Source organism: Gymnoscopelus microlampas (assembly GCF_963454915.1).
Source record: "Gymnoscopelus microlampas genome assembly, chromosome: 11".
NCBI classification, from domain to species: Eukaryota; Metazoa; Chordata; class Actinopteri; order Myctophiformes; family Myctophidae; genus Gymnoscopelus; species Gymnoscopelus microlampas.
Genome location: NC_139948.1, coordinates 36641055 through 36654382, shown reverse-complemented (window position 1 = coordinate 36654382; position 13328 = coordinate 36641055). Strand labels below are relative to the sequence as shown.

General features: G+C 42.5%; 2 protein-coding genes across 3 annotated transcripts in view; one reads left to right on the top strand and one right to left on the bottom strand.

The window, feature by feature from the left end:
- The window catches only part of camsap3 (calmodulin regulated spectrin-associated protein family, member 3), a 36111-nt gene extending 33184 nt beyond the window's left edge, over nt 1-2927 (top strand). For both annotated transcript variants that reach the window (XM_084071032.1, XM_084071031.1), the window contains exon 17: nt 90-2927. In XM_084071032.1, the coding sequence (XP_083927158.1) occupies nt 90-389 (300 nt within the window). In that variant the 3' untranslated portion in view covers nt 390-2927. The remainder of the gene's footprint in view (nt 1-89) is intronic.
- A 672-nt stretch (nt 2928-3599) lies between these two features.
- On the bottom strand, nt 3600-12217 carry nr5a5 (nuclear receptor subfamily 5, group A, member 5; the record flags this gene model as incomplete). The annotated part of the gene is made up of 8 exons (XM_084070736.1): nt 3600-3847; nt 4413-4560; nt 5169-5288; nt 5886-6640; nt 9425-9566; nt 10046-10161; nt 11924-12001; nt 12157-12217. The coding sequence occupies 8 exons, from the start codon at nt 12215-12217 to the stop codon at nt 3600-3602; spliced, it is 1668 nt and encodes a 555-aa protein (XP_083926862.1).
- Between the last annotated feature and the right edge of the window lie 1111 nt (nt 12218-13328).

Below are 13328 nucleotides of genomic sequence, written 5' to 3'. Positions count from 1 at the left end.
TTGCTGCATGTTTACAATCCCACGCATGGTATGATATCTCTCTCTGTCTCTCTCTCTCTCTCTCTCTCTCTTTGTGTCTCCCTCTTAAGGAAATGGAGACGAGCACAGCCAACCACTTCCTTATCCTGTTCAGAGACGCCAGTTGCCAATTCCGCGCTGTGTACACCATGAACCCTGAGACGGAGGAGATGGTGCGTCTCACTGGCATTGGCCCCCGTGTCATCACGCCTGAGATGGTAGAGTCCATCTACAAGTACAGCTCCGATCGCAAACAGTTCACCACCATCCCGTCCAAAACCATGTCCATGAGCGTGGACGCCTTCACCATCCCCGGTCACTTTTGGCAGAAACGCCCAGGAACCCCCAAAAAGCTTGGCACCATGAAATAGAGACCTCTCAAACCCCCCCGCCCCCCACACACACACACACACACATCTCAGATGGACTTTCTGACAGTAAAGAGACCAATTCCCTATGCCAAGAGACAAAGGGCCAATCTGTCACTACTACAGCCATTTATATAACTCCAGCAGCAATTCACTCTTCACTTAATGATCGGCTCAGCCAGTTCTACCTAGATTGTAAAATAATGTTATTAGAATGTTTTCTTTCTCCTCTACCGAACACCCTGCCTACCCTTCCTTCACACAGAGTCCTCTAGGGCAGTGGTTTTCAAATGTTTTCAAATGAAAACACACACACACGCACACACACACACACACACACACACACACACACACACACACACACACACACACACACACACACACACACACACACACACACACACACACACACACACACACACACACACACGTTAAGTTAATATACTCATTTTGCTGAGGTAACTAGGGATGGGACCAAGATAATTGCGATTTATGATATTAACGCGATAATCGAAACATGCTTAAAATATGTTTAACTTCACTTAGAGAGTGAAAAAAAGACTATCAATTACCCTCTTTACTGGTGCGTTTTACCAATTCTAGAGGGTTTAAGTGGTACCGGATATGCAGCTCGGTAAAGGTGAATTGATCCCAGTGTACGACGGAGGGCAATTTCACCATCTCTGCGATTATTGTGAGCGTTTTTGATCATGATAAACAATAATAACGATTATTGTCCCATCCCTAGAGGTAACCCCTGGAAACCCCTTTAAGGAGTTTGAAAACCACTGCTCTATGGGACTCTCATGGTGAGGGGACAGTCTCGCTGATGTGACCAGCCAGAACAGACTGGTCCTACCCCTCTATTCCTCTTGCTATACCCTCTGCTGCCTTTTCTTCTTCCATGGACCTCTCTCTCTCTGTCTGTCTGCCTGTCTGTCCGTTTGTCTGTCTCCCTCTCTCTGTCTCTCTTCCTCTCCCTCCCTCTCTCTCTCATCTGAGAGAGGTGACTCAGCTGTCTGTTCAGATCGGAGATCTCAGCTGAAAAGTAGCAGGTAACACTGCTCTCTAATGAATGTAGGGCACAATTCACTAACCACTCATCATTCCCTTTCAGGGGTGATTTTATTGGTTAGTCAGAACCATTAAATGCTCTATTGGGGGTAGGGGGGGTGGGACGGCTCCACATGGAGTGTGGCGTTATGAATGGCTGCCGTGGATGTCGGTGGACTTCTGCACCTACAAACTGCCTGTGCCTCTGTAGGAGCGAGCTTCACTCAGCTCCGACTTTACTTCAGCTGTAGACATCTGGATGTTTTTTTGATACTAATTTTGACATGTGTTTTGCTGGACAAATCGCTTCAGCCTTTGGGAGCTGAAATTCATCAGACCGTTTCCCCCTTAGTTGGTTTATTTCCCATTTTTTGATATGTACATGTAATTAATAGAAATGTTACCTGAGCTCATCTCGAGAAGAAAAAAAATACTGGAACATGAAGGAGGGCTTTATATTATGTTGAACAATACCTGGCTCAATTTCTGTGTGAAAAAGATAATCAATGCTGATTTAATATATAATGAATGCCGTTTATTGCCGATTCTTTTCATTTTGACAATTATTTGTATAAAGTAAGTTGACCTTTGTAAGCTACAAATAAGCTAGCCTGCTGCTTACTCATTTAGTGAGATGTACGTATGTTTGCTTGAGAGGAGAATGAGCGAGTGAGAATGAATTGAAATTGTCCAACAGCTGAGACTTGCTGAACTATTCTCAAGCAAGGGATTAATAAACCCTGTAGTTCATGAAGAAGCTGTGTCATTGTGTGTATAAGCATATGTGTTCAGACACAAAACTGCATTTGTTCTTGATGAAGGATTATTCAGGACTGTATCAGCCCTTTCCTACCCCACAACGTGGGGCTTGTGTAGGCAGACTGATTAAATAAAATAGGCCAAATGCTTTTTTTTTTACTTGTCCATGCTGTGGACATTTGGCCTGCTCCTGTCCCCCTTGCCTCCTTAAGCACTACAGCAGACACATAAGACTGCCTCCAACCATGTGTTGTGTTTCACAGATTCCAATGCAGATGTGTGGAAAAATGATGCGTATTAAAGCAGTTGCAGAGAAATTGGTAAGACGATTGATTCAAAGCGCACGTGGGGAAAGTGGATGAAAATTGTGGGAGTTTGTATATACCTTATCTGTTAAGAAAATGTGGTAGCTGAACAGTATGTAAGTTGATCCTGTGCAATTCTCTAGAAATCCTGTCACCTGGAGGTGTATTTATTGGGTATGGATTAGATGGTGCATTTGATGTTTAGTTTCAGATTTTATTATTTATGTCCTTTTTTGGTTTAAGGTGGTTATTCACTCATTCATTTCATAAATGTCATGTCTAACATGGATGTCCTTTTCTTTTTGCTCTGTTATCTCTGTGGTGGCAGAGTATCTGTTTGTTTCATAGACTATTTGATTACCAATCTCTCCCTGGCAACTGGACCAGAGGAACAAAAATAAAAATCATTTTTAAATCATGCTCATCTTTGATTTTTGTCACTTCCATGCTAAGTTTCTTTGTTTTGCTACCCATGCTAAATGTTTGTGTTTTCATACCATTAATGTCAGTGGCAATAGGCCAGATCCTGGGTGTTGTGGGAATCAGTATAATCCATATGTTAAAATGTTAACACATTGTGAACATGGGTGCATGTTAAGAGATTAAGTTAGGGACATTTAAAAACTAAATGTATTTTATTTCAAACATATTTCTGGTAGCAGTCAGTAACTTGGGACTTGTTTTAAGGATACTAATAAAAGGTATTTTATTGTCTTACCATCCATAACATAAGTCCCAAGTGTACATGTTGTGCAGTGTTGGATCTAAAATCGATCCAAACTAAATACAGAAAAAAAGGAAGAAAATAAAATCCCTGGCTGCATAGGTTAATACTGTTACTGATAATGGCTTCTTGGGTGATGTGTTGCACATTCAGAAAGTCTCCTCTTCGATGTTGATCCAGGGTCAGATGTTTTCCTTCACCTCAGGGAATCTAAATAGGTATTTATTAACTTAAGTTAAGGGCTGCTCTGATCAGTAGAACTGTCTCAAAGGGTCAAGGAAAGAGAAATGTAGAGGAAGAAGGGGAGATGTAAAGGGTAGATGCACTCATATTCAGGAGTGAATGGTGACGGCACGATGGCGGTGGGTGTTCTCAGATGTGCTTGGTGTTCAGCATCTCGGTCAGCAGGGAGTTGCAGGGCAGGTCTCCCAGTAGGTGGCGCTGGTACAAATACTCCTCCACCTGCAAGCTGATGCTGCGAACCTCAGGCAGCCGGAGCAGCAGCTGGCCGAACTTGTCCGAGTGTCCCGGGTGAGTCCTCTGGGTGTGCTCCATCAGGGCCCTGTTCACCCGCTCCTGGGTGTGCTCCACTTGCCTGCGGCTCCGCACGGACTTCACGTCTGTAGTGCACAGAGGACCAGTGGTGGAACATAAGCAAGTAGCCTACCTTTACTCAAATACTGTACTTAAGTACAATTTTTGATACTTTATTCTTCTACTCCATACATCACAGACGCAAATATTGTACTTTTTACTCCACTACAATTATTTGACAGCTTTAGTTACTTGTTACTTTGCAGATTTAGATTTTAAAACATACATTATTCAGTTAAGCCCTATTTTATACTTAGCCTATTTGCTATTTTCAAAACATTTTGAAACGAGAGAAATTGTGAAATGAGACATTCTGCATAATGAGTACTTTTACTTTTGGTACTTCAAGTATATTTTGATGCAAGTACTTTTGTACTTTTATTCAAGTAAATGTTTTAATACAGGACTTTTACTCAAGAAGAAATCTGTACTTCTTGCACCACTGGCACAGAGAACGCATGCACCCTTAATGACAATACACAGGACACTTCCATGGCAATGACAAATTACATACCGTACTGCTTTAGGTTACAAGATTACAGAGCTTCATTTGAAGGGTTCCTTTGAGTGTCTATAGAGGGAAAAACTCACCAGGGTTGAACAGAACCAGGTATTTGAGACAGACAAACTCCTGTCTATCAAACTGGAGTGCTTTCAATTTGTATACCAGGTCTTGAGTCCGCGACACCAGGCTGCTCAGTGTCACTCCGGCTTGGGACAGAATGTTCGACACCTCGATCTATGCCATAGAAGGAAGGTTGATCAGAATTACATTATTAGGGCCCTGAAAAATGCACTGTGCAGCCAGTAATATCACACAGGGCATTTTCCAGCTGAAAATCTGTTATTTTCTTTAAGTGACACAGACAGTCATGCGACAAAGTATTAAGTAGGCTTTACTTGCTGATTAGATATACTAGTCCATACCCGGTCGACGCATCTGTGGGGGGATATGCGCACATGATCGGGCAACCCGGGAGTCAGTTCGTCCCATAGCTCGCGGGGCCATCCCACCGCTGGGCAGCCCCGTAACCATGGCGACATTCTTTTACACAAAAACGCGAATAAACAGCTGACAGTTGGGGTAATCAAAAAACGGGCTTCGCTGTTAGGTGCACGTGGTAATGGTCAATGGCTGTGTGCAAATTCAGATCAATTGCTCGCGCCACTGAGGAGAACCGGGCAGAACAATTTTGGCCTCATCACCCTACCTACCTACCTAACACTACAGAGCATTGGCAAATTATAGGAGGATGCAGCATAGTAATATTCTGAGTGTATACAGCAAAACCCTTAGCGTTAACTCTGATTAGACTGTGTGTATAGGTCTACTGTGTATAATCTCACCTGTTGTCCAGTGACCAGATAGATGCAGCCCTCACAGCCATACGTGACCTGCCTACAGAGGTGGTCGAGGACCAGCAGTTCACTCCAGCAGCTCTGCAGCAGCACCATCTGATCCTCTACCTGTAAGGAGCATCAGGACATCTCCATGTAGTTTCATGCTAGAACCATCACACTGAAACGATTTCAACCTGACGTCCCGAAATATTGTAAAATGTTCAAAAAGTGTGCTAACAATAAGCAGAAAATTATTGCGATGACAATGCGTAGCCGGCAGCCGCGTGATGCATCGATCAGTGTGTTCAGTTATCGATACACAACATTGGCCGTGTTATTGCGTGGGTGAAACAGGCTCTCTGTCTCGCTCTGTCTCTCTATCTGTATCTCTGTCTCTCTCTTTTGCTGATCAAGCTCTAGTCTGACGTCACACACAACAGAAACCATTCCCTAACGACGGCGATTATCACACACACACACACACACACACACACACACACACACACACACACACACACACACACACACACACACACACAGGTATAGCCATATATGGGCATATTTGTCCAGACACAGAGGCTCACAGACAGACAGACAAATTACATTTTATATTGAAGATAGCAGATCTACAAGCTCACAGCTTGTAGATCTTACAGCGTACAACAAAGTATAAAATAAACACAACACATCCAACTGGGGAAAAAGTAGCCTTTGTTTCAGTACCTTGAGCTCCTTGAAGATGGCACTGTTCCTCGCCCACTCCACCAGTCCGAACAGAGTCTGGTCAGCCATTTTGCACATGATGCTGAAGGTGTTGAGGCGGTCGTGTTTGCCCCGGTTGGCCTGTTCCCTCTGCAGGCTGGCCAGGACCTTGGCACACAGCTGGCTCTCGTCTGGCTCTCCCTCCAGAAGCTGTGTTAGAAGGTTGGCCGGAGCAGCGGACACCGGGGTGAGGACCGGGAGTAGGGTTGGAGTTGACGATGGTGTCAGAGAAGGAGTTGAACTTGGCGTCAAGCTGTACGGTGGCGTTGGTGTGCTAAGTGGTGGGAATAAACTGCTGGGTGTCGGGTGGGTCAGAGGGGTTGTCGAAGCATACGACATCTCTCTCTTCTCCTGGGGGAATCCAGGGTAGGTCCGGTGGTACAGTCGGGGGCATGGTAGAGATGGAGATGCTAGCTCCCTCTCTGTGTTCACAGTGTAGTCCAGAGGCATGGAGACATTTGATTGGCCCATGCCAGAGCAGGCATAGACTTGGGATTGGTGAAAATGGTCAGAGGACAATGGGACCATGGTGTGACTGGACATGTGGTGGATGTCATTTGGAGCTGTGGGTCGGTATGTTTGTGTAGTTTCCATCTTGATCCTGTAGGAGGCAGTATTTGTCGGGTGATATGCCCTCAGCAGTTTCAGCTGCCTGTCCCGCCGGTAGAGAGGGCCAAACTTGTTCCGGCCGCCTCTCATACGGTCTGCTCTCACAGCTGGAGACGGACCAATTTAATTCATTAGTGCATCAGAAAATGTAAAAGAGTGATTCTCTAGAGTCTAGCAGATGGTCTCTATTGTAAAATACTGTACCGTATGCATGATGTAATACAAAGTCAGGATGTTTTATGTAGGTCATATATGGCCTATGCTACACAAGCACTGGTTTATGAGTTCACAGATAAGTCATATATGGGTTAACTGGAACAGGGATATCAATGGAACACAGTGCATGTCGCAATACAGCAGAGTTGATTTCCAGAAGCAGACCAGCCATTAGGTTTAATACAAAGCCTTACGGGTCAGTTTATTTATACATTCTGAGTTAAGAGTTGTGTACACAACTCTCTTGTTGTTTACACAAACTTTGCCTGATCTGTGAGGGACTGTGCTTTGTATTTGAGAAGGACAGAAGAAGCAGAGGGAATATTGCTGCTTGCAGAGTTTAGGAAATTGCTCAGGCTGATTAAGTTACAGAAGCTGTCACTTTGATCATCAACTTCATGTTCAAATGTGTTTACCTGTAGTCTACAGGTAAACACATGATCTATTCTACAGGCTGTAGATCATATGTCACTGTAGAAAAGAGTCACCTAGTCAGTAACAGCAACCCTCCCCCTGGCCTATTCGCATGGCTTGGCTCCACCCCTCTCACCTGCTCTCACTCACTCTCAATCCCTAATTACACCTGTCCCTCACTCACTCCTAATTAGAGGCCTGCTATATATACTGCTTGGGTGCCTGTCCCTCGTGTTATTGTTTGTCAGCAGCAGCAGCAACAACTCCTCTGTCCTGGAGTCAGCAGTCCTCGGTTATGTGTCATTGAAGTGAGTTCTGTAGACAACCGTTGAATCTTATATTGCATTATATTACTTTGTGATATAATGTAATTAATGTTAGTTCACCTGCTTGCCTTGAAAACTTAAGAGGGGATTGTGTGTAATGTGCAGTGGCCATAATGTACTTTGCAGTAATCAAGGAAATGCAGTAAATTAACTTAGAGAATATTGTGAATATGTGTTTGGTGTTTAGTGCTCTGGTGTATTAGTGGAGTGGATTAGTGGCCTACCCACTCCTAAGTTGCCTGAGTGCTACTCATCATTGTCCTAATTGTTGTTTGTTGTTTGTGTTGAGTTGTATAATAATTATGTCTTTCTTTCTTTCATAGTAAAAAAACATAACCGTGAAGCCGCATCACCTCCTTGCTCAATGACTCATGTGTGTGCAACGGAAATAAATGGCTTAAACGGAAATAAGTTGTCCAACATTCTTGCCGATGTGCCGTGGCGATGTTAAATAACCTTTGAACCAGAACTCTACCTTACAGTCACACTAAACAAAAATGGTGCTAAATAGTGCTAAAAGTGGTTCTTTGAATCGTGATTATGTTCTACTAGACTCATGTTCTGGCCACTACGCTACCCTCACACCTACGTGGGACCGCCGATCCAACCATGGTGGCTATAGAGTTTTCAACTAGTTTCTCAAACAGTGTTGTATTTAAGTTTAGAAACATTATAAAAGCACATGTATGGGGGTCCACATCCACGGCCAAAGACATTAATTCGGGGCATAAAACAATGCATTGATTTTTTTTGAGCCAGCAGGTGTCGTGGCAACAACATGAGACCACTTACTGAGTGAGGTCTGACCTGGACGTCGTATCGGCGTTGTGTAAAATGTCTGGTTGTTTTTTTTTTTTGGTGGTTAATGAGGTCTGACCTGGGCGTCGTGTTGACGTCGTAGTATCGGCGGCGTTGTGTAAAATGTCTGGTTCGGTGGCTTTGGTGGTTACTGAGGTCTGACCTGGACGTCGTGTTGACGTCGTAGGCACGGCGTATCGGCGTTGTGTAAAATGTCGTTTTTTTATTTTTTATTTTTGGTGAACTTAAGTTTGACCTGGACGTTGTATAGACGTTGTATGAACGGTTTGTCGGCGTTGTTGTATGGATGTCTTTTTGATGGTTACAGTGGAACGACATATCGACGTCGTCTCACTCGGACGTCAGTGTTGCCATATTTTGTGACAGAAATAAGCAACCATGTCTAGGAAAACAACACCACAATTATAAGCAACCTACCTGCATATGCATCGCCTATTATCTACAAGCTCACAACGCGTCGCTTGTAGATCTGCTATTTTCAAGCACTCTTGCAATAAAATGTGCAATATAATTTACTTATTTACAAAAATAAATATTCACCAGGATCAACATTCAAACCCACAGTCTTCTAATTAAGGAACCTCAGCTTTTCTCTTGCACCACCAGGCATTTCTGATAATATAGATGTTTGATGCACCTCTCACCTTGACAGAATGATTGAATCTGCAAATATATCCACTCATGATCAGGGTTCATTATGAGGGTTCATTATTTTTGGAATCCCTTGAAAACCAGATGCTGCATGACTTTTTAATGGATCCTATGTAAGTAAAGCCTGATAAAAGTGTCAAACTCCCCAAATCCACCAGAATACTGGGAATTCATCTACTCTGTTAAAGAAATTCCTGGGGGGGGGACCCCCAGCGTGGTCAAGAGACCCCCCCCCCCTGGGAAAAAAATCTCCTGTTATCGGACGGTCTGAGGTTGGCAGGTATGATTACAGCTCTCAGTAGCCTAATTTGCACTGAATAGCACCATGAGTAGGCTATACTGTATGTATAGTATATGATATACTTCAAACCTCAACCTGCCCCTTCCAACGTCATACCTACTACCTCACCTCATGTGTGTGTGTGTGTGTGTGTGTGTGTGTGTGTGTGTGCGTACATGACGTACCTTCTCTTTTCATGCCCACTGCCAAGCACTTCTGGAAGCGACAGTAAGGACAGCGTTTCCTCTGTGAAGGGTTCATTGGGCAGCTCTGTCTCTCAGCACAGGTGTAGTGCTTGTTGTTCTGCACAGAGCGCTTAAAGAAGCCCTACAGAGAGACAGACAGAGACCCAGACACAGAAAAAGAGCAACATGGAGAGAAAAACTTAAATAGAAATGAGAGAATGACACTTTTAAACTCATTCAGCCAAGCTGTATGCTTTGTTCTGAGCAGTAATGGACAAAGAACTCAGCCACAGACACTACTTGCGTCAAGTATACAGCAGTAGGTAAATATTACTCAACTACAAATGAAGGTGAAAACAACCTATTTACAGACGTGTTGTGAGCTTGTAGATCAGCTTTTTTACTTTTTGTGAAATCATTCATAATGCATTTTTGTAAGTTTGGGTCCCGGCGGTTGCCTTCCTGGAAATGTAATGCAGTCAAAAGTACAATCTTTGTCTTTCAAATGTACAGCAACAACAACAAATACTCACATACATTACAGACAGATAAATGTACTTAAGTACAAGTAAATGTACTTTGTTAATGTCCACCACTGGTTCTGAGTGTGACACAGCTTACCTTGCAGCTCTCACAGGTGAGCAGTCCATAGTGGTAACCAGACACTCTGTCTCCACAGACTGGACAGCCCTCCTCGGGCTCTGGCCTCGTCTCCAACTCCGTTTTCAGATCCTGACCTACAGTAGGAAGCATCAACGCAGTGATTCTCAACCTTTTTAACTCCAGCAGCATTTAAACCCCAGCATCCATATTGTGAACTTGTTGATCGGCTATTTTCAGCAACAGCTTTCCCCACAATAACAGAAAACAGAAAAGACACTAGAGCCCTGAGGGGTTTAAGTTGTTAACCCGAGTTTGATTTACATCATTAGGTCATGGATCTCCATTTGATACGATTTCTATCTCCGGAAACCCAATCTATATCGTAAAATGCTCAATGATAATTTACTCAGTGTTGTTTTTTATCATTTAGCTGGGGACCCCCCGGAAGCCCCTCAAGGAAGCGACATCAAACACAAGGCATGACGTAGACTTTACTATACATGTTATTCTGTATTTCAGCCAATAAACCCCTCAGCAAGCTGTTAACAAGCAATGAGTATGAATATAAAGCCTTAACAATGGCACTGAACAAAGTAATAAAGTGTCTTGTTTGCTGTGAGAAGAAACGCACATAAGTAAGTACATTTTATTTATAAAGCACCTTTTGAAACAATGTTACAAAGTGCTGCGCAATGGAACACAATATAAATAAGATTAAAACAAGTTCAAAACAGGGTTTAATAACAAAATAGAGTAATAATGCAATACAACAAGGAGTAAAGCAAAACATTGACCTGTACAAGTGAGTCAGGAAAAAAAATCATGACATAACATAAACACACAACTTCACTGTAAAACCATGAACGTTAATTCAACTCTGAAAGTGTGTAGAAAGACTGCTACAATTATGTTGTTAAGTGAAAATCATAAATACGTCTGAGATAAGTTTGTTTTTTTGGTTAAAACAAAACGTTTTTCTTTAAAAGTTAAAGCTTTATATTCTGATAGTAATCATTACTATAGTGTTTGTTCAGTAACAGGGGTCTCCCTGACTCTCTTTAGTAAACAGAAAATACATCATCATGTACACACACACACACACACACACACACACACACACACACACACACACACACACACACACACACACACACACACACACACACACACACACAATGCATATTCTATCAACAAATAATGAACAATCTATCACTGACACTGCTTAATAATTAGTATAATTGATATAATAGTGGATATGAGACTGATATCTACAGTATGTAGTGTCAGCTGGCCTACAACAGTGGGTATGGATTATGTAGATTCAAACTTTATTTCAGTCTCAAAATCCATATAAAATCTATCAGCAGTGAATCTAATGAGTAAATATACAATTGATATATATCAAGATGGATAGATTGATAGATATAGTAGACTCCAAGTGGTTTGACGGAATGAAAGCGCTCGATTAAGTGGGTCATGTGATCAGGTTTATAGCGGAGTTAATGACACAACAGTTATATTGCACTACCATCTAGTATCTTATCAGTCAGATTGATTGGCTAAACTGTAAATCTCAGATATGACTCTTACATAATTCTCCATGATGTGCATAGTTTATGAATTGAACCTTCATAGGAAAAGGTCTGCCAATGGAAACATTTAAAAAATATATATCTTTGTTTATACATCTAGAATTTGATATGCAACAACATTCTAAAAGATTGCAATTCACATTTGACAACAGTTTAAAGTAGATGAGATGTCAACATCTTTCACAGATCCAGAAGCAATCACATTATGAACAGATTGTGTTTCTGTGTCAAGCAATTACTTCTGCCCTATTGAGTCGATCAGAGAGAGCACTACCTCAGAGTGCTACCTCAGGCCAGTACTCACATGTTGAAGAGCCTTCTAAAGTCAACAGATCCTGGGCGTATTCTTCAGTGGGACAGTGGGCCAGAGGCTGGTGCTGCTCTGTGTGGTGATGATAAGGTAATTCCATTCTGGTTGATGGGGTGAGGCGCCCGTATCAGCCCAGTTTGTTCATCATGTTCAAAGAGAACAGGAGCCCGGACAGAGACAGCAGGAGAGACAGAGAAAGAGAAAGGCAGGCAGGCAGGCCGGTCAGCCCTGGTGGACTGATGCTTGGATGAGGCCCACACATGGACTTTGATCCATAGTGAGTGTCATAAAACCTCTCCTGACAGGCACTCCTACACAGTCCGTCCGTCAGTCAGTCAGTCAGTCAGTCAGTCAGTCAGTCAGTCAGTCATCTCAACCTGTGGGCTGGGGCCCATTGGTGGTCCATGAGGACATATATTATTTAGCCCCCAAAATAATTGGTAAACACTTAGATTTACCCAAATAATTGGCAAACACTTAGATTTGAAGGCTAATATAACATTAATCATTTAAAAAATATTTAAATCATTAACATAAACATGCTCTGAAAATGCATGTGGCCTTGATGCGTGGGCCGCAAACGTTTTCGAGCTTTTAAAATGGGCCCTGATCCATAAAAGGTTGGGAACCATGCACTGAGTCACTTTACTGTGCGTGTGGAGAGACTGTCTATGAATTGGCTACAGTGGCAACCAGCCGTCCCGGAGTAACGTACCGCACCGCTGATAAGATAAGAATCCAACACAGAGTCAAGTACATTCATCCTATTTACCACTCCACCATGGTTGGCACGGCACCATGGCTGTAATGTCATAACTGTAGTACTTTGTAGCATGATTCATGTACTGAAGCAGTTATGGGTGTTCAAAAAATCAGCTAAGCTCAAATAAACATAGGCTACTTAACTTTTTTAAGAATGTAAGAAACTATATTTATGCTCTTGTATACTGTATTAGGCTTAACGCATGAGAATGTGTGATTTTACAGTTGTTCCACATTTCCGATTCTGCGATGGGAGACAAGATAAGGACATGCTGTAACAACCATCCGCCTAAACTGCACAGGTAGCCTCAATTAAACTCACACTGACGTCAAAGAGATAAGGCAGTTCAAGGATGGTTGGTTATGACACATCTTCAATTAGTCAAGACTTTTCTCTAATAAACTTGTAAATATATGTTTTTTCAAATCACCAATTTCATCGTCTTTTTATTTTCAACCCATAGGACCAGGGCTGCCAACCTTTCAGAAAACTCTGTGGGGAGATTTGAATTTCTTGGTGGCCTGTTCTGGAAGACATTTATTTGTATTCATTTTTGTACTTTAAGTAAATGTATGACTATCCTTACCCCAACCATTAAAAAAGAAACAATTTTGGCAACCAGAGGGATCAGTGACC